The 20,046-nt window shown below is 58.4% G+C and overlaps 3 protein-coding genes across 6 annotated transcripts in view; 1 reads left to right on the forward strand and 2 right to left on the reverse strand.

Moving 5' to 3' along the window:
• The first annotated feature begins 642 nt into the window (after positions 1-642).
• On the forward strand, positions 643-5,144 carry CDT1 (chromatin licensing and DNA replication factor 1). Its single transcript, XM_058034021.1, has 10 exons — positions 643-1,034; positions 1,399-1,563; positions 1,651-1,865; positions 2,081-2,275; positions 2,366-2,514; positions 2,748-2,851; positions 3,045-3,233; positions 3,680-3,814; positions 4,205-4,406; positions 4,493-5,144. The coding sequence occupies exons 1-10, from the start codon at positions 675-677 to the stop codon at positions 4,654-4,656; spliced, it is 1,878 nt and encodes a 625-aa protein (XP_057890004.1). The 5' UTR covers positions 643-674; the 3' UTR covers positions 4,657-5,144.
• Positions 5,145-6,472: 1,328 nt separating this feature from the next.
• Positions 6,473-10,392, reverse strand: APRT (adenine phosphoribosyltransferase). The gene is made up of 5 exons (XM_058034029.1): positions 10,307-10,392; positions 9,854-9,957; positions 8,757-8,890; positions 7,902-7,980; positions 6,473-7,528 (listed from the first exon to the last, which is right to left on the reverse strand). The coding sequence occupies exons 1-5, from the start codon at positions 10,384-10,386 to the stop codon at positions 7,386-7,388; spliced, it is 540 nt and encodes a 179-aa protein (XP_057890012.1). The 5' UTR covers positions 10,387-10,392; the 3' UTR covers positions 6,473-7,385.
• GALNS (galactosamine (N-acetyl)-6-sulfatase) overlaps positions 9,872-20,046 on the reverse strand; it is a 48,047-nt gene continuing 37,872 nt past the window's right edge. For 3 of the 4 annotated variants that reach the window (XR_009115239.1, XR_009115241.1, XR_009115240.1), the window contains 3 exons: positions 15,802-18,852; positions 14,432-15,076; positions 9,872-9,957 (listed from right to left, as the gene is read on the reverse strand). Coding sequence is in view for 1 of the 4 variants with exons in the window: in XM_058034022.1 (XP_057890005.1) it covers positions 18,766-18,852 (87 nt within the window). In the remaining 3 variants the exon portion in view is untranslated. Of the gene's footprint in view, positions 9,958-14,431; positions 15,077-15,576; positions 18,853-20,046 lie in introns of those variants that run through there. The other variant, XM_058034022.1, reaches the window with a different exon arrangement.

Raw genomic sequence — 20,046 nt, forward strand, 5'->3', positions numbered from 1 at the left:
GCTGCTCTCTGCCAGCCTCGCTCGGGTTTTACGAGGGATGGGGGAGACACGTGAGGCTCAGTAAAGTGCTGTGGGCACGGCCTGAGTGCCTGGTCCGGCAGCGATGGGCCAGAGGCCGCTCCCAGCTCCGGGCACTGCCAACAGCACAGGGCAGGGAACGGCGGGCAGGGGGCAATGCAGGTGCCCCACAGCCCCTCGTTCCCATGGCTGCGCCCTGGAGGGTCCCCGTGGAGCTCCAAGTCAGGGCTTGGCCCCGTGAGCACTGGGGAGAGCAGATCAGGGATGACCACCAGCACCATTCCAATGGAAATTCCCGGATTTTACCCCACTGAGCCCAACCTGGAGTGGGCAACCTCCATCCCTGCCCATGGTGCATCAACTGCTTCCTGACCCAGCAAGGCCAGAGCCCCTCGTCCCCCGGAGCTGTCCCGGTCCCCCCGGACCCCCACGTGCAGCACCGCTCCGAGGGGTGCGGCCCCTTTAAGAGCCGAGTGGCGCCAAACCCGCCTCACGTGACCCCTGCCCGCCCCCCGGTGGGCGGGGCCTCGGCGCGCGGGCTCCCGCCAAGAGAGAAGCGCGCGGGACCGACCCCACGTGTTCCTGGGAGCGGGACCGGGATCGGGACCGGGATCGGGATCGGGACCGGAACCGGAACCGGGACCGGGACCGCGGCCATGGCCCAGCTCCGCCTCACCGACTTCTTCGGCCAGACCAAAGGGACCACCGGAGCCCCGGCCAAGCGCAGCGGCGGCCGCCCGCTCAAGGCCGCCCTCGCCGGTGCCCCGGTGCACCGGGAGGAGGAGGATGGTGTCCCGGCGGGGCTCAGCGGGCGCTCGCTGCCGCTGCCCGGCTCGCCGCGCACCCCGGCCCGCGGGGGCTCCCCGGCGCTGCGGGGCCTGGCGGGCAGGAAACGGAACCGGCGGGAGATGGAAGCGGGGTCGCCGCTCGGGGCCCGGTTCGGGGAACCGAGCGGGAAGTCGGCGCGGAAGAGGCTGGAGCTGCCCCCGGATGCGGAGCCGGGGTCGCCGGGAGCGGTAGGGACATGGAGGGGTCGGGGATGCGGCCCTGCGATGGGGTGGGGGAGGATAAAGGGGCGGGGGAGCGGATGGGCGCGTGTGGAACCATAAAACAACGGCCCCGCAAGCGTTCCACCCCTTTTCCCCGTGCAGGACCCCCCGAACTCGCCTCCCCTTCTCCTGATTCTCAATCCCCCCTCACCCGGACTGACCCCGGCCCCAAGCGCACGAACCCCAAAACTCGCCCCCTTCAGCTCCTCTGCCCCTATTGCAGACCCCTCCATGGCTCCCCCTCCCCATGCAGGACTTTGGGGGGCACAGGGGAAGGGGCGCCGGGCGGGTGGGTTCCCCGGACAGTCCCTAACCCTCCTCTCTCTTGCAGGCCACCAGCTCCTCGCCTCTGGCCACTCCTCGACCCCCGACACCGCTGTCACAGGAGCCGGCCGTGTCCCCCCCGGCCAGCACCAGCGGCTCCCCGGGCCGTGGGCAGGACACGGGGACAGAGCCCGGCCCAGGATCCCCGGGACCGGCCCGGCGCCTGCAGCGGGTACGGGCCGATCCCGGCTCTGCTCCCGGTGCGGGCGGATTCGGTGCCGCCTGTCCCGCTCTGACCCCGTGTCCCCTCCCTGCCCAGGAGGACGTGGCCGAGCTGCAGGGCCGCCTGCAGAGGATGAAGGTGATGAAGGTGCCGGGCCAGGTGCCCTCTGTCCCCAGCGGGACCAGCAGTGACCTGCGGAGCCGGCTGGAGCGGGTGCGGCAGCTGGAGCAGCGCGTCCGGCAGAGGAGAGCGGCCACCGCGCCTGGGGACACCAAGGACACTGGGGTGGCGGCTCCAGAGGGAGAGACCGGGTGAGGAGCAGCTGCAGGGGCGATTTGAGGGGGCTGCCACTGCCCTGAAGTGGTTTTGTGAGGGTTTGAGGGCTGTGGGGGCTCTGAGTGGTGTGACACCGATGCCACAGGTGACGTGACCCCGATGCCGACCCAGAGAAGGGCTTTGGGGTGGGGTGGGAGGTGGGCGCAGGATCAGCAGCAGGGCCCTGACCCCGTGCTGTCCCTCCCCACAGGCAGAAGCTCCCGGCGTACCAGCGGTTCCACACGCTGGCCCAGGAGCTGCCCCCGGGGCTGACGCTGCCCTACAAGTTCCGGGTGCTGGCAGAGATGTTCCGCAGCGTGGACACCATCGCCGGGATGCTCTTCAACCGTGCCGAGACCGTCACCTTCGCCAAGGTCAAGCAGGGCGTGCAGGACATGATGCGCAGGTGAGCCGGCCCCTTTCGGGGTCCCAGCAGCCCCTTTCGGGGTCCCAGCTGCAGCTCTGGGCGTCCCCAACCCCCGTGGTGCTGTCACAGGCAGTTTGAAGAGCAGCACCTGGGGCAGATCAAGGCTGTGTATCCCAGCTCGTACCGGCTGCGCCAGGAGAAGAACGTCCCCTCCTTCGGCAGCGGTGGGAAGAAGAAGTCTGAGTATCAGCTCACGCTGGAGCCAGTCCTGGGGGAAGGTATGGATGGTTTTGGGGTACTCTCAGTCCTGCCTGATCCCTGAATCCATAGGGATGCTCTGCTTGATCTGTTAATTTGACCCCCTGAGCGTACTGGAAGTGGGAAACGGGTTTGGGACAGGAGGGAGAACGTCCAGGCAGCGACTCAGCTCCATGGCAGGGCTGTGGTCCTGTCCTGCCATGGTTTGTGCCCTGCTGGGGCGTGTGGGTGACACTCGTGTCCCTCCTGGCAGAGGAGAAGGTGGATGGGCGCCCGCACCTGTCGGCGTCGCGGCTGCTGGAGCGCAGGAGGGAATTCCACCGCAACCTGGTCAACATCGTCAGGGAGCACCACAAGGTGAGGGGCACTTGGCACCCCCTGCTCTGGCCTCTGGGGCCGTCACTGGTGCCATCCAGGCTGAAGGACACGGAGGTTCCTCTTGAGATGGGCTCTGAATCCGCTCCCTGTGTCATACCAAGCTGTGCTGGGAGCGCAGGGCAGCGGCTGCCTCTCCGTCCTGGTGCCATGACACAGCTCTCACCCTTCTCAGGCATTCCTGGCTGCCCTCAGCCCGCCCATGGTGGTGCCAGAGGAGAAGCTGACCCGGTGGCATCCCCGTTTCAACGTGGACGAGGTGCCGGACATCAGCCCCGCGGAGCTGCCGCGGCCGCCGCAGGAGGAGAGGCTGAGCACGGCTCAGGAGGTGCTGAGCACGGCCCGGGGCATGCTGAGCCCCAAGGTGAGCCAGGGCACCCTGTCTGTGCCACCTCTGGGAAGGTGTGGGTGGCTTCCCACTGCCAGAGGGCAGGGATGGATGAGATATTGGGAAAGAAGTGTTCCCTGTGAGAGTGGGCAGGCCCTGGCACAGGTGCCCAGAGAAGCTGTGGCTGCTCCTGGATCCCTGGCAGTGCCCAAGGCCAGGCTGGACATTGGGGCTTGGAGCATCCTGGCCTAGTGGAAGGTGCCCCTGCCATGGGGACTGCAAATGAGAAGAACTTCCAAGTCGTTTCTCACCCAGAACATTCCATGATTCCATGAAGCACTCCAGGCTCCTCTGTGCAGGCAGGATGGATCAGGATCGCTGGGCTGGGCTGCCGGGTGACAGCGGGGGCGGCAGAGGGGAAACTTCTCCTTCCTCCAGCCTGAACTGTAACCCAACTCCTCCTCCCTCTTCCACATGAGCAGATGGAAAAAGCTCTTGCCAACCTGGCCCTCAGAACGGCCGAATCCAGCGCGGGGGAGCCGGCACTTTCCAAAGCCCCAAGCCCTGCCAGCACCTCCAGTGCGCTCAGAGGGGTGTCCCAGGGGCTGCTGGAGCGGGTGAGTCACCGTGCCGGGCCTCACACGGGGCTGGGGGCACTCCCTGTGCCCAGGGTGGGGGTCCCAGGGGCTGCTGGAGCAGGTGAGTCAGATCAGGCTGGGGCTGGGAGCGCTGCCTGTGCAGCACCCCACGCTGCACCACCCCTGGGGGTGCTGCCCGTGCTCAGGGTGGGTGTCCAGGGGGCTGCTGGAGCGGGTGAGTCACATCATGCCAGGGCTGGGGGCACTCTCTTTGCCCAGCCCATACCCTGGGGGCACTGCCTGTGCCCAGGGTGGGTGTCCCAGGGGCTGCTGGAGCGGGTGAGTCACATCATGCCAGGGCTGGGGGCACTCCCTGTGCCCGTCCCCTCCGCTGGGGGTGCTGCCCGTGCTCAGGTGCCCCCGTTGCAGGTGCGGGCGAAGGAGGCGGCGCGGCTGGCGGCGCTGCTGACGCGGGACGCGGGGCAGGAGCAGCGGGCGGCGCGGCTGGCACGGCTGCCGGCCCTGGCGCGCCTCCTGCGCGGCGCCTTCGTGGCCGAGAAGAAGGCGGCGCTCAGCATGGAGCTGCTCTGCGCCCGCCTGGCCGACAGCTGCCCCGAGCTGGTGGCACCAGGTAGGGAGGGATTTTGGGGGGGGTCTCTCTGTGGGAGGAAGGGGATGGACAGAGCTGAGCGCTGACCCCGCTGCTCCCGGCTGCAGGTGAGATGGAGGAACATGTGCGGCTCTTCGCTGAGCTCCTGCCAGACTGGGTGGGCATCCACAACCTCAGGACGGACGTCTACGTCAAGCTGGACAAAGAGAAGGACCTGGGCCTCGTCACTGAGAGGCTCAACAAGGCGGCCAAGGAGGCTGGAGCCCTCTGAGCCCCCCTCGGGGTTGGGGTTTTTCTGTGCAATCTCCTGGAATGTAGCAAATCCCGACAGTGCTCTGGGTTCTGGGCTGGGCTGGAGGGAGGCTCGTCCTTGGGTGTCTGAGGAAGGGCAAAATGTCTTAATTTAACTGATCCTGTGGTGGGAGCTGTGAGGAGTGTAGGTCCCCTAGTCCTGGAGCAATCCTGGGGTGGTGATGAATGCAACCCTCACCTGAGGAACCTTTTCTTCTCCCTTTCCTGGTTCTCCTGAAGGTTCAACGCATGAGGGGTCTCCTGAAGGTCCAATTTCAGAGGTTTCTTCCATTAACTGGGTCCTGGTGGGGTGAAGGCAGAGCAGGGCAGGCTGAGAGGGTGACAGGCAGGGAGGAGTGAGAGAAAAAGTCACAAATTGATGTTTCTGGAGCTTTGGGCCTCGTTCTGTTTTTAAGGGAGGGAAAACGCATCTTCCAGTCCTCACTGGAAACAACTGCAGGACTTGTCAAAACACATTTGTATTAAATGTTTTAAATATAGCTGACTTGTGTTAACCCAGTGCTCTTCCTCGCTGCCTGTCTCGTGGCTCTCCATGGCAATTGGCGCCGGCGAGGGCTGGCTCCCCATCCAGCTCCTGGAGAAAAACTCACTGGAAAAAGTGAGCGTGGGCTTGCAGGGAGCTGAATGCAGCTTTTGTGGATGGGGCTGGGGGAGCAGCTGCTGCAGGACAGGGCCAGGCGGGGCTCCAGGGGATCCAGGGTTTGCTTTTCCCAGGGGAAATCCCGGGCTGAAGTGGCTTGGCAAGAGGGACAAAGAGGGTGAGGATGGCACAGAGGTGCTGGGCTGGCACCGTGCCCAGGGGCAGGGCAGGCACAGCTCACAGCGCTCCCCAAGGCTGGGGACACCAGGGAGCTGCAGGAAAGGGGGCTCCAGCGTGCCCATTTTCCAGGGAGGAGGAACAGGGATTAAACCCAACCCAGGGTTTGGGTGTGAGGCTGGGGGCTCCTGAGGCAGGCTGGGCTCTCAGCCACGCTCAGGGACCTCACTGAGGTGGGAAGGAGCTGGATTGCAGCAGCTGGAGCGGAGCAGGACTGGAAAGGAGCTGGAATCAGCAGCCAGGCTCACATCCCAGGAGAGCTCCTGGCGAGCTCCCGTTCTGCTCCTCGGGGTAAAACTCGTCTTGGGATAAAACCCTTCTGTTCCTCGGGGTAAAACTCTTCTTGGGATAAAACCCTTCTCCCACCTGGCAGCCGCCCCTGCCCAGCCTGGTCTGTCCAAGCAGATGACATCAGGGGCTGCTGGCAGGGCCAAGGCAGTGTCCCCACGTTCCCTGATGTCACCTGCTGGCACGGGCAGGGCTGACGCTGCTTCCCCAGCACGCAGCTGCTTTCCATGGCTCTCGGGGCTGGAATTGATTTTCCCCTCCTCCTCCTCCTCCCCAGCAGCAGGGAGCTGTGAGGTGCTGCCTGCCCTGGCTCCCCTGGGGCAGCCTGGTCACCAGGGAGTTGTGTTCCTCAGTGCAAACTGAGCAGTGCTGAACGGGCTTTTCAGGAAAAGGGGATGAAAATAGCTGGAATGCTCCTTCCAAGTGGAAGGGCTGGCTGGGAGGTGGCCCCAGGTGCTGGGTGGGGAAGGGGAGCTGAGCTCACCAAGCCTCTGCAGCCAGAGGTGGGTGCAAAGCAAAGCAAAGGCACCTGAATGCTCCCTGGGAAACAATTCCAAGCATTTGGGGGACAAGGGAGAGCTCACAGCACAGCCCTGCCCCACTGACCAGCTGAGACACTGCCAAGGGTCTTTCACGGCTTCAGCCCCTGCAAGAACAGCTCTGAGACAGCTTAGGAAATATAAAAATACATCAATGTTTATTTTACCTGTGAGTCCAGTCCCTGCTGGGCCAGGGACACAGTCCCTGATGGTTTCAGGCTCGTGGAAGTTTTGGCACACAGGGATTTACTGTGAGCAAACTGAACTGTGCTGGAGGAAGCATCTCCAAACCCCCTGACACACCTGAGACCCCTGCAACACCTCTGCTGGGCCTCACCTGGCACCAAACTCCCACCAGGACAGGCTCTGATGGCCCAGGACAGCCCAGCAGAGGGGAAGCAGCAGCACAGGAGTGGGATGTGGTGCAGGAGAGGGGGAATTGTGCTGAACAAAGGTGCCCGTGGCCTCCAGGGAAGGAAAACACTGACTGGGCTCATCCCACAGCAGCACCATCCTGATTTAAGGGCACAGCAGGCACCTCATTCCCCTCAACAAGCACAGCCCTGGTGCAAGAGCAGCTTGTTCTGGTGTGACAGCACAGAGCCCCAGCCCATCCTGAGGTCAGATACAGCAGGATTTGTCCTTTACAGAAATAATTGCTTTTTGCCCATCTCCTGTGTTTCTTTGGGAATTTTTCAGCAGGTTCCTTGGAGGCTGACAGCCCAGCCCAGGGAATGCTGGTGCCCTGTCAGAGCTCTCCTGCCTCAGCAGCAATATTGTCACTTTGGTCTCCTAAAAACCACAGATTCAGAGAAGCTGCATCTTGGTCTCCATCCCCCCCAGTCAGTCTGCCTGTTCCTTCCTCCTGAAAGGATGAACTCCAAAAAGGATCATTACACTCAACACAGTGCTTGGGAAATTCAGGATTGAAGAGCATCTGGCCACGCTCAAAGCCTGTGATTAACCCCATTCCCCCTTCCCCACCCCCTTGTGACAGCCAGAATCACTACATACAGCCCCAGATTTGTTCCCAGTGCTCCCTCCTCAGTCATACTGCAGCAGGGAGTAGAAAGGGACGGAATTGAGCTTTTCTGACCCTTTCAGGGCTTTCAGCTCGATGATCACCAGGCACTCCAGGATTTCAGCCTTGAGCCTCTTGAGCAGCTCGCAGGCAGCACGCATGGTTCCTGTGGAGGGGAGCAGAAACATCCTCACTGCAGGGGCACCCCAAAGCCACCCCTGCTGCTGCCAGGCTGAGGGTGCCAGAGAGGTGTGGATGCTCCTGGCAGTGCCCAAAGCCAGGCTGGAGGGGGCTTGGAGCAGCCTGGGCAGGGGTGGGACTGGATGGGATTTACCCAGCCCAGCCATTCCATGATTCCATGCACACAGGGGTACAGGATCACACGTGCTTCCCTCCCCTCCAGATTTATCACCCCCAGCCATTCCATGATTCCATGCACACAGGGGTACAGGATCACATGTGCTTTCCTCACCTCCAGATTTACCCCTCCCAGCCATTCCATGGTTCCATGTACACAGGATCACACGTGCTTCCCTCACCTCCAGTTGCCAGCAGGTCATCCACAATCACCACCTTCTGTCCTGGCTCCACAGCATCGCTCTGGACTTCCAGCTCAGCCTGTAGGGAGCAAAGAGCAGCTTTGGTTTAGTCTGGCCTTGGGGAGAAGCCCCTCAGGAGCTGCTGGTTCATGCTGGAGCACAGACAAGTCCTCAGCGACATCAGCACGAATACTCAGCACCTAAAATCCCAAAAACCCCACGAATTCCAGCTACAGGGGAGCGCCACAGAAACACAGAGCAGGGAGGGGATTGCTGGGCCAACCCTCTGGCACACCAAGATCCTGAACTTTCACGGTGTGTGTTATGGTGGAATGTTATCCCAGAGCAGCTCTCCAGCGAGGAAAATCTCCTGTCACGGCCTGGGGAGCTCTGCCTAGAGCCAGATCCAAACTGGCACCTGTTTGGATGTGTCACACGAGCTCAGTTGGCCCAGACAATCCTCGTGGCTTAGGCCTGGCTTTGGGGGCTCTGCTGCTGTTAGTTCCTAGTGGGAGCAGCACAGGCTGAGGCTCAGCCCCCGAGCAGCCGCGGGTTACGGGGCGGGATGGGGGAAGCCATGCAGGACAGCTCTGACTTACAGCACTTACTGCCAGAGTGGGGACACTCTCCGTGGTCATGCCCCTGGATTCAAGCCAAAGAAAGCCATTTAGCACCAGGTCTGAGCACCACCCCCTGAGAAGAATCACGGCACAGCACCAAACATCCCCCACGGGCACAAACGGAGCGGCTCGGGGCCGGCTCAGTGCCACTCCCAGGGCATCAGAACCCACCCTGGGACCCCCTCCCCGTGGGTTCAGCCCCCTGGCCCCCCCCAGGGTGAGCCCCAGGCCTTGCCTTGCCGTACTCCAGGCTGTAGGAGATGGATTCGGTGGCACCGGGCAGTTTCCCCTTTTTCCGCACGGGCACGAAGCCGATGCCCAACCTCTGTGCCAGCGGGGTCCCGATGAGGAACCCCCGCGAGTCCAGGCCTGGGGGCACAGCAGGAACAGGCAGTCAGGGAATCAGGAATCATTCACCTGGGAAGAGGCCTCCAAGGCCATCAATCCAACCATCAAGGCTACAGCCGTGTATTTTTTGCAATGGTGACTCCACTACTGCCCTGGGCAGCGTGTCCCGACACCTCATCACCCTCTCAGTGAATTAATATTCCCTCATATTCAACCTAACCCCCTTCAGGTGCAACTTGAGGCCTTTTCCTCTTGTCCCATCACTCAGATTGGAGCCATTTCACTGGGGGAAGGTCTTGGCATAACCCCCCTGTTTTATCCTCCCATTCTAAAAGCAATTTGCTCTTCAAGTGACTTGTGAGGGTTGAAAGCACAGCCCAGACTCCTGTTCTCACTCACACATGCTGCTGCTGGCCCCATGAGCCCATTTCCCTCCCCTCTGACCCTTTTCCTTAGAGATAAAGGCAGCAGGGCCCTGGTATCAGCCCAGCCACACGAGCAGGAACTCTGCACCTCGGGCAGCCCTCATTTATCTCACCTGGGCCAGGTTTGGTCTGTGCTCCTTTGGCTGTGGCCCAGCCCAAGCTCTGCCTTCCTCTTCCTCAGCACCTGGCCAGGTGAGCTGAGGTGTTCTGGCCACCAAGGCCGTTTGTGCTGGCCTGGAAAGGCTCCCTGAGGAAAACCAGCTGGGACAGGGCCTGCCTGCCCTGGGGACAGCGTGGGGACACTGCAGGCTCTGTGTGCCCCCTCCTTTTTAACAATGAATTATGCACTGGCATGGAAGTGTCAAAGGGCACCTGCCACATCCCAGACCAGCATTTCAGGAACGACAGCAGCAGGAGAAGGGTAGAGTTCTGGTGTTACTTCGCGACAGAGGCCAATGTTCAGGTGATTTCTGTGGCCAAGGGCCACAACATTCCCCAAGGGCCGCCCCTCACTTCCCACCCAGGACACACTGCTCAGGGCTGTTCAACCAACACTCACCCACAATGAAGTCGATTTTCGGGTAAAGTGCCCTCACATGATCCTCCAGAAGATCAATCAAAGCCCTGAAGGCCACAGGATCCTTCAGCAAGGGGCTGATATCGCTGCAATGAGGGAGAGCAGGGGTGAGGGAACTGCGGGGCTGCTCTGATCCCAGGGGAGGCTCCTGACCCCAGGGAAGGCTCCCGAGCCCGGGGAAGGTTCCTGGGCCCAGGTAAGGCTCCTGATCCCAGGGGAGCCTCCTGATCCCGAGGAAGGCCCCTGCCTGGTGCTGCCGGGGCCAGGGATGGGCAGCGGGCACAGGAGCCGGCAGCGAGTCCCCGGCCCGGCTCCAGCCCTGCTCCCATCCCCAGTTCCAGCGCTGGTCCTGCCTCATCGCCGGCCCCATCCCCTGTCCTGGTTCCAGCCCCCGTTTCCCCGCCGATCCCATCCCCGACCCCGTGCCGGTCTCACCGGAACAGCACGCCGGGCTCGGGGAAGTCCGGGAAGGGCCGGACGCGGTCGCGCACCCGGCGCAGCCGCTCGTCGCTCATGGCGGCCCCGCCGTGCGCAGCCGCCGCCGCCGCCGCTTCGCTCCCGCAGGCCGGAACGGGCCGCGAGGGGCGGGACGGGGGCGGCACCGGGCAGGGAGCGGAGGTGACCTGGGGACGGAGGGTGTGGTACCGCGGGGCGCCGAACGTCCGTGCCCCCGGTGCTTGGAGCTGCGGTATCCCGGGGCCTTGGACCTCCAGCCCCCCCAGTATTTAGAGCTCCGGTATCCCAGAGCACTGAGCCCCAGTCCCCCCGGTATCCCGGTATTCGGAGCTCCGGTATGCTGGAGCATGGAGCATCGCCCTCCCCGGGCACACGGAGCTCTGGTATCCCGTGCACAGAGCCCCAAATTCCCGGTGCAATGAGGTCTGATACTCCAGACATGGAGCTATCCCAGAGCCCCCAGCTCCCCATGAAGGTCTGGTACGCCAGGACACGAGGCACTGATACCCGCAGGTGTATGGAGCTCTGACACTTCATGTACAGAGCCCAAATCCCCCCGTGCATGGAGCTCTGATAACCCTGGCACATGGAGCTGCAATTCCCAGGGGCATGGAGCTCTGATAACCCTGGCACATGGAGCTGCAGTTCCCAGGGGCATGGAGCCCTGGCACCTTGGCACATGGAGCTGTGATTCCCAAGGGCATGGAGCCCTGGCACATGGAGCTGCAGTTCCCAGGTGCATGGAGCTCTGATAACCCTGGCACATGGAGCTGTGATTCCCAGGGCCATGGAGCCCTGGCACATGGAGCTGCAGTTCTCAGGTGCATGGAGCCCTGGCACAGCAGTGGATGGAGCCCCAGGCTCCCCTCTCAAGAGCTCCCAGGTCCCTGCTCCGTGTGGAGCTGGATTTCCCTGCCTGACCCCAGCCTCAGAAAGGAGCTCCCTGCCTTGGGGCTGCATTTGCACCCCCTCACCCTGCTCAGCACAACACAGACAGCAAACTCCTCAGGACTTCACTGTTTCCTGCTTTCCCATCCCTCATCACCTCGCGTGAACTCCTGGAGTCGTTCTGTGTTGGTTAAACCCGTTGGTTGGGGATGAGGGACAATAACACAGCCCCAGGTCCTGGAGCAACAGCTCCTGGTGTCACCGAGCCCTGGGCAGGGCAGGGAGCTCCCACAGCTCCCATCTCCCATCTCCTGGTGCTGAATGTTGTTTGGCCATGCAAAATCCACCAAGTGAGTTCAGATCTCCTCTTCCATTAGCAAATACACCTTGGATGTGCTCCAAACCCATCCAGGCACGGCTCGCTGTGGAAAGCAGGAGCAGTTGGAGCCTGTAACACCCCTGGCTGAGCTCAGTGTTTGCTGTGAGAGCTGTGACTGGGAAAGCTTCACCCACAGCCTCTGGAGAGCCCCTGCCATGGCAGGGACACCTTCCACTGTCCCAGGGTGCTCCAAGCCCTGTCCAGCCTGGCCTTGGACCCTTCTCTGGGTACCCTGTGCCAGGGCCTGCCCACCCTCACAGGGAGAATTTCTCCCTAACATCCCATCTAAGCCTGCCCTCTGGGGAAGCCATCCCCCCTTACCCTGGCCCTTGTCCCCAGTCCCTCTCCAGCTCTCTCAGAGCCCCTCCAGGCACTGGAAAGAGCCCTCAGGTCCGTCTGGAGCTGCTCAGGCTGCACAACCCCAACTCCTGTTAGGTTAACTCCCTCTGCTGCCAGAGACAGCCCGTGCTCCCTTCACAACCATTCCCCCACAAACCGAGCCTTTCCCTGGACTCAGATTATCTCTCTGGCACCAGAAGAACCCTCGTGGGCAGCTGCTGCAGGGCAGCAGAGGAGAGGGGAGGAAGGACAGGGCTTGCAGGGGAGCTGGGGCTCTGCAGCGCTCACACTCCCTGCCCCGAGCTGGACGGGCTCCTCTGCTGACCTTACAGCACAGCACTGCACGAGGAGCTCTTCCAGCAACTCCTCTTCTTCCTGGCAGATGGAACTGCTGATGGAATTTATCTGCCTACTCGTGGAAATAAATAAGCAGGAGTTTATTTCCTGGGAAAAAGGATCTTTTCAGCCTGCCAGGCAGCTCTGCCGCTGCCTCTCACTAACGGAGGGGCCGGAACGGGGGGGTTTGTGTCACCCCTGTCCTGTTTGTGGCCCCCCCACCACCCCACGCTCACTGCAGGAGTCTGCACCACATTTCCCTGGAGGCTGAGGGAGGCTCCCAGGCCCCTCGTGCCAACCAAGCCCTGGCAAACGTGGCAGGATGAGCTGCTGAGTGCCCCCCTCCTCCTGGACGTGGGACCAATCTGTCCCCATCAGTTCTGCTGGGAAGGGCACAAAAGGTTACACCAAAGTGGACTTGCAGCGACCCAGCTGCCAGAAACCATGGTTAAAAGACAACATTCCTGAGATTCCTGTTGAGCTCCTCACTCATCCCCCATCCCCAGGGATTCCAACTGCACCCACCAGCACAGATTGGACTGGAACACCCCAAGGAAATCAGTTTTCCCTGTGATTGTTCCACCTTCCAAACAACACTGCTGACTCCTACTGCAATTTCCATCTGCAAAGAACTTTCCTAGGACCCCTTTCCAAATGTGATGTCAAAGGGCTCTGGAATATCACCCGGGAGGTGACTCCACATCCGCTCTGAATGCTCTGTGCCTGGCAGAGGAATCAGCACCTGGAATCTGCATTCCCCCAGGGAACTCTGGCTTTGCTCTTTTCTGGACACCATCAGTGATTTAAAAGTGCTTGGAGATCCTGATAGCAGAGGTGTTATTAGCCAGGGAGCACAGAAGCTGGGAATATAAAAGCCTGGGAACTGACTTTAATCAGCTTAACCAGGCAATTAAAGAGCTGTGCTGAGCCTGGAAGTTTCTGTTCTGTTCAGGATTTTAACACTTCAGTGTGAAGTGGAACAAAATGCCCCGAATTTCAACATCTCCCTTCCACGAGGGAAAACGAGCACAAAAATTTCCCTGCAAATCCACTGGAATGTTTCAATCTCAGCTGAGGAAACTCATGCACTTTAAACCCTTAAAAAAAAAAAAAAAAAAAAAAACCAAAAAAAAACCAACAACAAATTTGAAATATCTTATTTCAACACCAGAAGAATGCAGCTCCCCAGCCAGATCCTGGGCTCGGGATGGAAGCCTCAGACCTGGTTTTGTCCCCCTAAAAGAGGGAAAAGTGTGGAAAAAATAAAAGTGATCCAGCTGTGCCTCGCTGGGAGCCCAAGGCAGCACCTCCTGCCTGCTGCAGCAGGTTGGATCAAGCCCTTGGAGAGGACACAAAACTCCTCTCTCTGCCCTGGCCAGCCTGGGTTTTGTGTCTGATCCAGAACTAATGGATTTGGCTCGCGTTCCTCGCTGCTGGCTTTTATCTGCTCTCCCTTTCAGCTGGGAATTGTGCTACCAAGCTCCTGTCACCCAGAGGGTGTTAAGTGACTCCAAGAGGGACAAAGGCCCACAGAGCTGCCAGATTTCCTCTCTGCAGAAGCTGGAAGGCAGAGGTTTTTTTCTCCCTTCTAAAAGGCCACAAGCTTCTGGCTACGGATCCACCTTTATTTAGGATTTATATAATCCCAACTAGGCTTCAAGCAACAAGAAAACTTTAAATGGTGGAAGGGGATATAAAGAAAACAGGCAAATGGAGCCTTGGTGTTTAAAACAGCCATTTTCCAAAGGAGAAAAGAACCCAAAATGGGATTTCAGCTCTTCCCTTACAGCTGTTCTTAAAACCTGACAGTTTAATTCAAGGGGCACCACAGTGTCGCCTCCTGATAACATAGAAAAACATCCAGTGCTACCAGAAAACAAAAGGAAAAGTCCATTTCCAAGTATTCTAACTGCTAGGAGAGATGGAAAACAGGCCATTCTGACTGCAGAACAGTTACTTGGAAGCTGAACAAGCAAAGAACTCTTAAGAGAATAAAAGTGTGTTTAGTTTGTAAAGTTTCCCAGTGCTGAGGACAAGGGCAGGACCCTGGGGAGGGATTTCTCTGCTGCCTTTGCTCCAGAGGCTGCTGGGGACTCTGCAGCCAGAAATCACCTCCCAGCACCCCAAACCTTCCTCCCCCTCAAAATCCATTCAGGTCTCACCTTCCACAGGTCCTGCTTCAGCTGCTGCAGTTCTTTCATGGGGTTATTTCAAAGCTGTTGTCACTGAGGAGAATTTGAGTATCCAACCTTATTATAAGGAATTTTGGGATGCTGTCCATGATGTCTGGGAAGGGCTGGAGGTGACAGGAATGGGAGCTGCCACTGTCCCAAGTGCCACAGCCTCCTTCTTGGACATCAGTTCCACTTCTTGTACTCAAATCCCACTGTCACTGGGTTTTACCAGCAAATCCATGGGACTCTCTCACTTCCCTGGTTCCAGAATTTCCCATTTTCCCTTGGATCATTCCTGAGGCCCCCTTGGCCAGGCAGGGCCGTGCTCTCCTCGCTGCTGCTGCACTCAGGGCAGTTTGCAGGGCATTAACCTTGGCTCCAAGTGTTGGGAATTGATCTGCAGCTTCCCAGTTCCAGCATTCAGCTCCCCAAATTGCTGCTCCCCAGGGAGCAATTTGCCATGGAAATAATCCATTTGTCGCTGCAGGATTTGAAATCAAGGCTCCAGAGCCTGAAGTGCAGCCCCAGCTCCTCCACCATTATTAGTTCCATCCATTTCAGAAGCTTCTCTGCACGGAGGGTGGGATGATAACACAGCCTCAGGGGCAGAGCTGGGAGGCTTGAGAGGCTCAGCTAATTGGAAATTAAAGGCAAGAAAGAAATTCTTTGGACTCTTAGGCCAGGAAGAGATGGAGCTTTTAGTGCTCAGCATAATAAACATAAAGAAAGGAACATCACAGCCCCAAACTCCAGCATTCCTTTGGCATTACTGTCTCTGCTGGAGAACAGAAGCCACCACCAGAGCAGTTTGGCTGCTGCAGGTCCCTGAGTGGGCAGGAAATCCCTCCAGCCCCAGTTCCTGAGCTGGGAAGTTTCAGGGCAGCAGCTCAGGATGGTTTTTAAAGGCAGATGTGGCCACTCTGTGCCCTGAGTGGGCAGTGGGGGCTGCAGGCACCATCCCCACCCTTGTGCTGGCCCTGGCTGGGAGACTGATCCAGGTAAAAATAATTCCAGGAAAACAAACCAAGTTATTTTAACCCCAGTCAGTCCCATGATCCATGAGGAAAATCTGGGAGAGTGCCCCAAAGCAGGTGTCACTCCCTTGGCTCACAGGTGAAATCACAGACTGCACTGCTGATAAATTAGTTTATTTTCCCTCATGAGTTCTTCACCTCACCACTTTTAAATCTGTACAATTTTAGGAAAGGCATTCATTTAAAATTCCTCCTATTATCCAGCTGGAAAACAACTATTCCTATTTAAACTTAAAGCAGAAGCTTTGTCACATTAAACCCTGGTAATTTATGATCTGCTTCGTGTCCTTTTACTCTAAACAGACACGTCAGGGCTTCACTTACTTGCTTTCAAGTGCAGCATTTCCCTGCAGGATCTGTGTCCTGAGATCGCTCCAGGGATGAGGAATGAGGCTTTGCTGTGCAGCATCTCCCAAAGGCAGCTGTGACAGAGCAGGGGAGGGAGCAGCAGGCAGGGGACAGGGAGGAGGTGGCCACAGCAAACTCTGGGACTGAGGAGCTTGGCCAGGCCAGGCCCAGCTCTGATCCTGGGGATCTCTTCCTAAGCAGCACAGAACCCCACCAGGGCTGTTTCCTCACAAGGATTTGAGGGCTGACAGGATTGCCAGGGAGCTGCAGCCAGGTACTCCCTCCTCTGGTTGGATTTTACAGTGAGTGCAGGGCTCTGACAGCCCCAGGGACACAGCTGTGGAATCAAAGCCACTGAGGCTGGAAAAGACCTCAGAGATCAAATCCAGCCCTCAGCACCATGGTCACCCCAATGCCACATCCAGGGGGTTTCAACACTTCAGGGCTGGGATATCACCCCTGCCCTGTGCCCTGCTTTTCACCCTTCCCATGAATAAAATTCCCTGATGTTCAACTCAATATCCCCTGGCACAACTCTGCTCCTGTCCCTGTTCCCTGTCCCAGGAGCTGTGCAGAGCCAGGAGGGCCCCTGAGCCTCCTTTGCTCCAGGCTGAGCCCCCTCAGCTCCCTCAGGATTCTCCATTCCCTTCCCAGCTCCCTCAGGATTCTCCAGCCCTTTCCCAGCTCCCTCAGGATTCTCCATTCCCTTCCCAGCTCCCTCAGGATTCTCCATTCCCTTCCCAGCTCCCTCAGGATCCTCCAGCCCTTTTCCAGCTCCATTCCCCTCCCTGGACACGGAGAAGCCCCAAAGCAGAGCTGGAGCAGCCCCAGCAAACGGGGAGCTCCTGGTTTTATCAGTGCTGACAGACCCACAGCTGCTGGCAGCCGTGAGCTCCCCTCTGAGGGAGCTGCTGGCCACATCTCCCAAGCCTTGAGCTGTGTCTAAACAAGGAGGAATGTTATGGGTGAGCTGGAAATGCCGTGATTCACTTGAAGGACAAGCAGGAACATCCTGAGAAATGTGGGCTATAAACAAATGGCACTTGCACATGTGCAGGGATCCCTGAAATGCTGGCTGGGATTTCTGAGAGGTGCAACAGCAAGAGCTGATCCAAGGGCTGTTGTCATTCCAGTTTAATGGGATTGTCCAGCATGAGACACACAGCAGGGATTACCAGGGAGGTACACGAAGCATGGGATGGGGAAATGGGAGGGTTTGGGGTTACAGGGGGGTAGGAAGCAGCTGGAGCCTGGAGCTGGCACAAGGACAGAGCTCTCCAGCAGCTCCAAGCTTAGCTGGGGAGGGATTTGAGCTGTTTCCAGGTACAGAGCACCTGGATTTTCCTAAGGCAGCACAACATCACACAGAGAAGGCACCTGTGCGGTGGAAAACACTGCAGGGGTGGAAGTGGAGCTGTTGTGGGACCAGTGGAGAATCATGGAATGGTTTGGGTGGGAAGGGATTTAAAGCTGACCTTGCTCCACCCTGTGCCATGGGCAGGGACACCTTCCACTATCCCAGACTGCTCCAAGCTTCTCTGGGCACTCTGTGCCAGGGCCTCCCCACCCTCACAGGGAACAATTCCTTCCTTATATCCAAGCTAAACCTCCCCTCTTTCAGTGTGAACCCAAAGACGCTCAGGCTCCCTCCAGCTGCTGCCCTGAGGGCCCAGGGGAGGCTGGTCTGGCTCCAGACAGGTTTATTGGAGATGGGGAAGGGTGTGGAGCAGGCTCCGGGGCAGAGCAGGGATCTGCCCTGTGGCATTGAGCAAAGGCTGATCCTGTGTTCCCCAGGAGAGCAGCAGCCAGGCTGGGGAAGGTTTGCACAAGGAGAATTCCTGGGAGAGCATGTGCTGGAAATGGGGCAAGAGTTAAGTGCTGGTGCCAAGGGGCATTTCTGAGCCCAGAGCACCAGATGGGAAGCAGGGCTTGGAGCAGCTTTAGACCCAGATTCCTGGAAATGAAGGAAAGCCCTGAAATGAACAGACCCCCCATAAACGTCCTGCACCAACCATTGGCAACAGAATCCTGGAATGGTCTGGGCTGGAAAAGACCTCAAAGCTCTCCCAGTGCAGCTCCACTTCCACTGTCCCAGGGTGCTCCAAGCCCTGCCCAGCCTGGCCTTGGACACTTGAGGGATGCAGGGGCAGCCACAGCTGCTCTGGGCACCTGTGCCAGGGCCTCACCACTCCTGCAAGGAGGAATTGCTTCCCAATATCCCACCCATCCCTGCCCTCTGGCAGTGGGAGCCATTCCCTGTGTCCTGTCCCTCCATCCCTTGCCCAAATTCCCTCTGCAGCCCTCCTGGAGCTCCTGCAGGCCTTGGCAGGGCTGTAACCCCAATCCCCACCTTTCCTGAAACCATCACCTGGGAATGTTTGCAGCTACACATGGAAGGAACTCAGGGCATTCTCCCTGGATCCAAACCCCCCAGCTGTGAGCAGGAGGGATGCCTGGTTTGCACCCAGAGCTCACAGATTTGGGGAGAAAGCAACAACAAGTTGATGTCCAGAGCTCACAATGGAAATGAAATGTTAAAACAACAAGCCACAGGCAAACAAAACATGGGCAGTTTGGGCAGGGCTCCCTGGCAGCTCTGAGTTTCCTGACTGTCCCGTGGCTCCTGTTGGGGCAGCTGAGGGAGCAAGGCTGGGTGGAAGGAGCAGGAGTGATCCAGGGCATTCTGGAGCTGGTGGCAGAGTCCAGAGAGCTTTTCCAGCTGACCCAATCTCCCTGGAGTTACCATTTAGGGAAAGAGCTGGGGGAAGAGAGGAGTAGAGGCTAAACCCTGAGCATGAGGAATATAAACACTGGCCCTTTTGGAAGAGCGAGTGACGATATCATGCACACATCACACCCTTCCTGTGTAAACAGGAGTGCCAACAGGAGCAGGCATTGCACACTGGATGTCCTGTGGGCAGCTCTGCAGGGCTGCAGCCATCAGTGAGGCCAAGAGCATTTCTTAGGATCAGACTCTGGTGCTTTCAGGCACTTCCCAAGCTTCTCGCAGCCCGGAGGGGCCCAATTCTGTTAAAAACAAACAGAAACAGACAGAAAGATGATTCACACCAAGTATCTGCTAAGCTCTCACCCCAAGCAGCTCTTTATGATCCTCACAAAGACACTTTTATGTGCTGCTTGAAAAATGAAACTCCTCTTGCAGCCCAAGCCTCTGGGCTCATAAACTTCCCCACTCCAAACAGTGCTCAAATCAAAGCTGGGAAAGGCTGCAAATGCTGGGCTGTGCAGGATTCCCTGTGCTGGGACACTCCAGTCCCTCCTGGCCTCTCCCAGCCCAGCTTGGGGCGTGCTGCTGACCCTGCTGGGGCAGCACAGAGGAACAGAGCAGGAGGTTTTGGGGACGCCCTGGCAGCCCAGGGCAGTTCCCACTGTCAGCACTGCAATATCCAGGCACTGTCCTGAGGAGGCAGAAGGCAGCACAAGGCCAAGGGTGTGAGAGAGATAAGAATTTTAATGGTATTTTAATGGTATTTTAATGAGTGTTTTGATGGAGGGATCCACGGGCAGAGGGAGCAGGAAGCATTCCTGAGACACGTCTTCCAGTGCCTGCACACCAAAACTATTTGTTTGCCAAAACTATTTGTTTCCACGTTTCTGGAGCTACCTGAATGTGTGGAACACAAAAAGGAGATCCACTGCCAGCCTCAGCTTCCAGAGAGATTAATGGAGGAAGGAATTTGGATAGATGAACATTTTTAATTTCACTGAGGTTTTGCCATTACAAATTTGGGATTGTGGTCATGGGAAGGGCAGATAACACTTCCCACTCTGCCTTCAGGAATTTTTTGGGCCTCCCTCTCTCAGCTGTGTCCATCCATGGGACATTCTTGCTGTCCCCTATTAAAAGCCAGTTCAACACTGACCTCCTGCCTTTCATTTTGCCGATTTTCACCCTGCAAGTATTTCTGTTTTCTTGGAACTAAATTCCTACAGAAAATAAATGCTCAACCCCAGGAAAACACCACTGGAGCAGGTTTTTGTTCCATGGAGCTGACAACAGATGGCAGTGAGACACCAGCAATTCCTGCAGAGGAGCAGACCCAGAGGGAGCTGTGCTGGAGCCACCTCTGCACCGAGGGCTCTGCAGGCTTGCTGAACAATTAATGTCGTTTTCTAAATCTGCTCCTCTGGTTCAAAATGTGCAACCACGGCTGGAAAATCCAGAGCACCCTGCAGAAGGAACTGAGAGCCAAAGGAACA

The sequence above is a fragment of the Melospiza georgiana genome, chromosome 14, assembly GCF_028018845.1.
Source record: "Melospiza georgiana isolate bMelGeo1 chromosome 14, bMelGeo1.pri, whole genome shotgun sequence".
Lineage (NCBI taxonomy): Eukaryota > Metazoa > Chordata > Aves > Passeriformes > Passerellidae > Melospiza > Melospiza georgiana.